Source organism: Sphaeroforma arctica (assembly GCF_001186125.1).
Source record: "Sphaeroforma arctica JP610 unplaced genomic scaffold supercont1.6476, whole genome shotgun sequence".
Lineage (NCBI taxonomy): Eukaryota > Ichthyosporea > Ichthyophonida > Sphaeroforma > Sphaeroforma arctica.
Genome location: NW_014034082.1, coordinates 1 through 879, shown reverse-complemented (window position 1 = coordinate 879; position 879 = coordinate 1). Strand labels below are relative to the sequence as shown.

General features: G+C 38.6%; 1 protein-coding gene across 1 annotated transcript; it reads right to left on the bottom strand.

Annotated features, from left to right (window-relative positions):
• Window positions 1-262: 262 nt before the first annotated feature.
• Window positions 263-487, bottom strand: SARC_15638 (hypothetical protein; the record flags this gene model as incomplete). The annotated part of the gene is made up of 1 exon (XM_014290247.1): window positions 263-487. A coding segment is annotated over one exon (225 nt), but the record flags the coding sequence as incomplete, so codon positions are not given.
• Between the last annotated feature and the right edge of the window lie 392 nt (window positions 488-879).

Genomic DNA, 879 nt, shown 5'->3' with positions numbered 1-879 from the left:
GTCTGAACATAGCCCATATGCTGTTTACTTCCGGTGAAGTAATTGTCGACCGTTGTGAGCCACCCGACATCATCGTGAGTATGTGGTACCAAATGCAGATTGATTTTTGCGTCGGAATTATACCGTGGTGATGTATCATACTTTGAGAGCTGCAGTTATAAAAACATATTATGTATCTTTGTAATTGTATGTTTTAAAAGGGGCGACGGGGTAGAACACCACATTAATCAGCCTGCGAATAGTTGGGTATGACAACACTCACCTTTTGTAGATGCTCAGCGGGATCGCCATAGTCTGACATATAGCTCTCTATTGTCAATGAGCTCGCAGACAGTCTAAAGTATCCAACCAACAAAATGAGAACACTGGCGCAGATGGTCCATTTCAGCAGGAATTTCCCTCGTTCTTGCTTGCTTTGCCACAAGTAAATGGGAGGTGTGTCCATCACATTTGTGCTATCTTTCGAGCTGATTATCATCTCTGACATTGCGCTCAAACCAACTCTGCTAGAACGGCTAAAAAAATTCAGACTATGCGAAATAAGGTAAACTTGACCGCCCTGACCCTGTGATGATTTGTTCTTGGATTCTCATTTATACTACGGACTACACACTATGATAGCGATACACACTGTACATACGATTACGCTCTCTTATAATGGTCGGAGTGAAAATATGTCGAGGAACGAGCTCAACATTGCAACGGAGTAATAAAAGTAAAAAGCTTTTGTATTTATAAATACATAACCTACTAGAGAGTACAACATATGTAGTCTGATTAAAAAAGTTAAAATTACGATGACTTATTCTTCTACTTCTTATGGCAATATTGTTTTACAGAAATAAAAATAATTTATATTTCTACATGTTCAATTTAGAA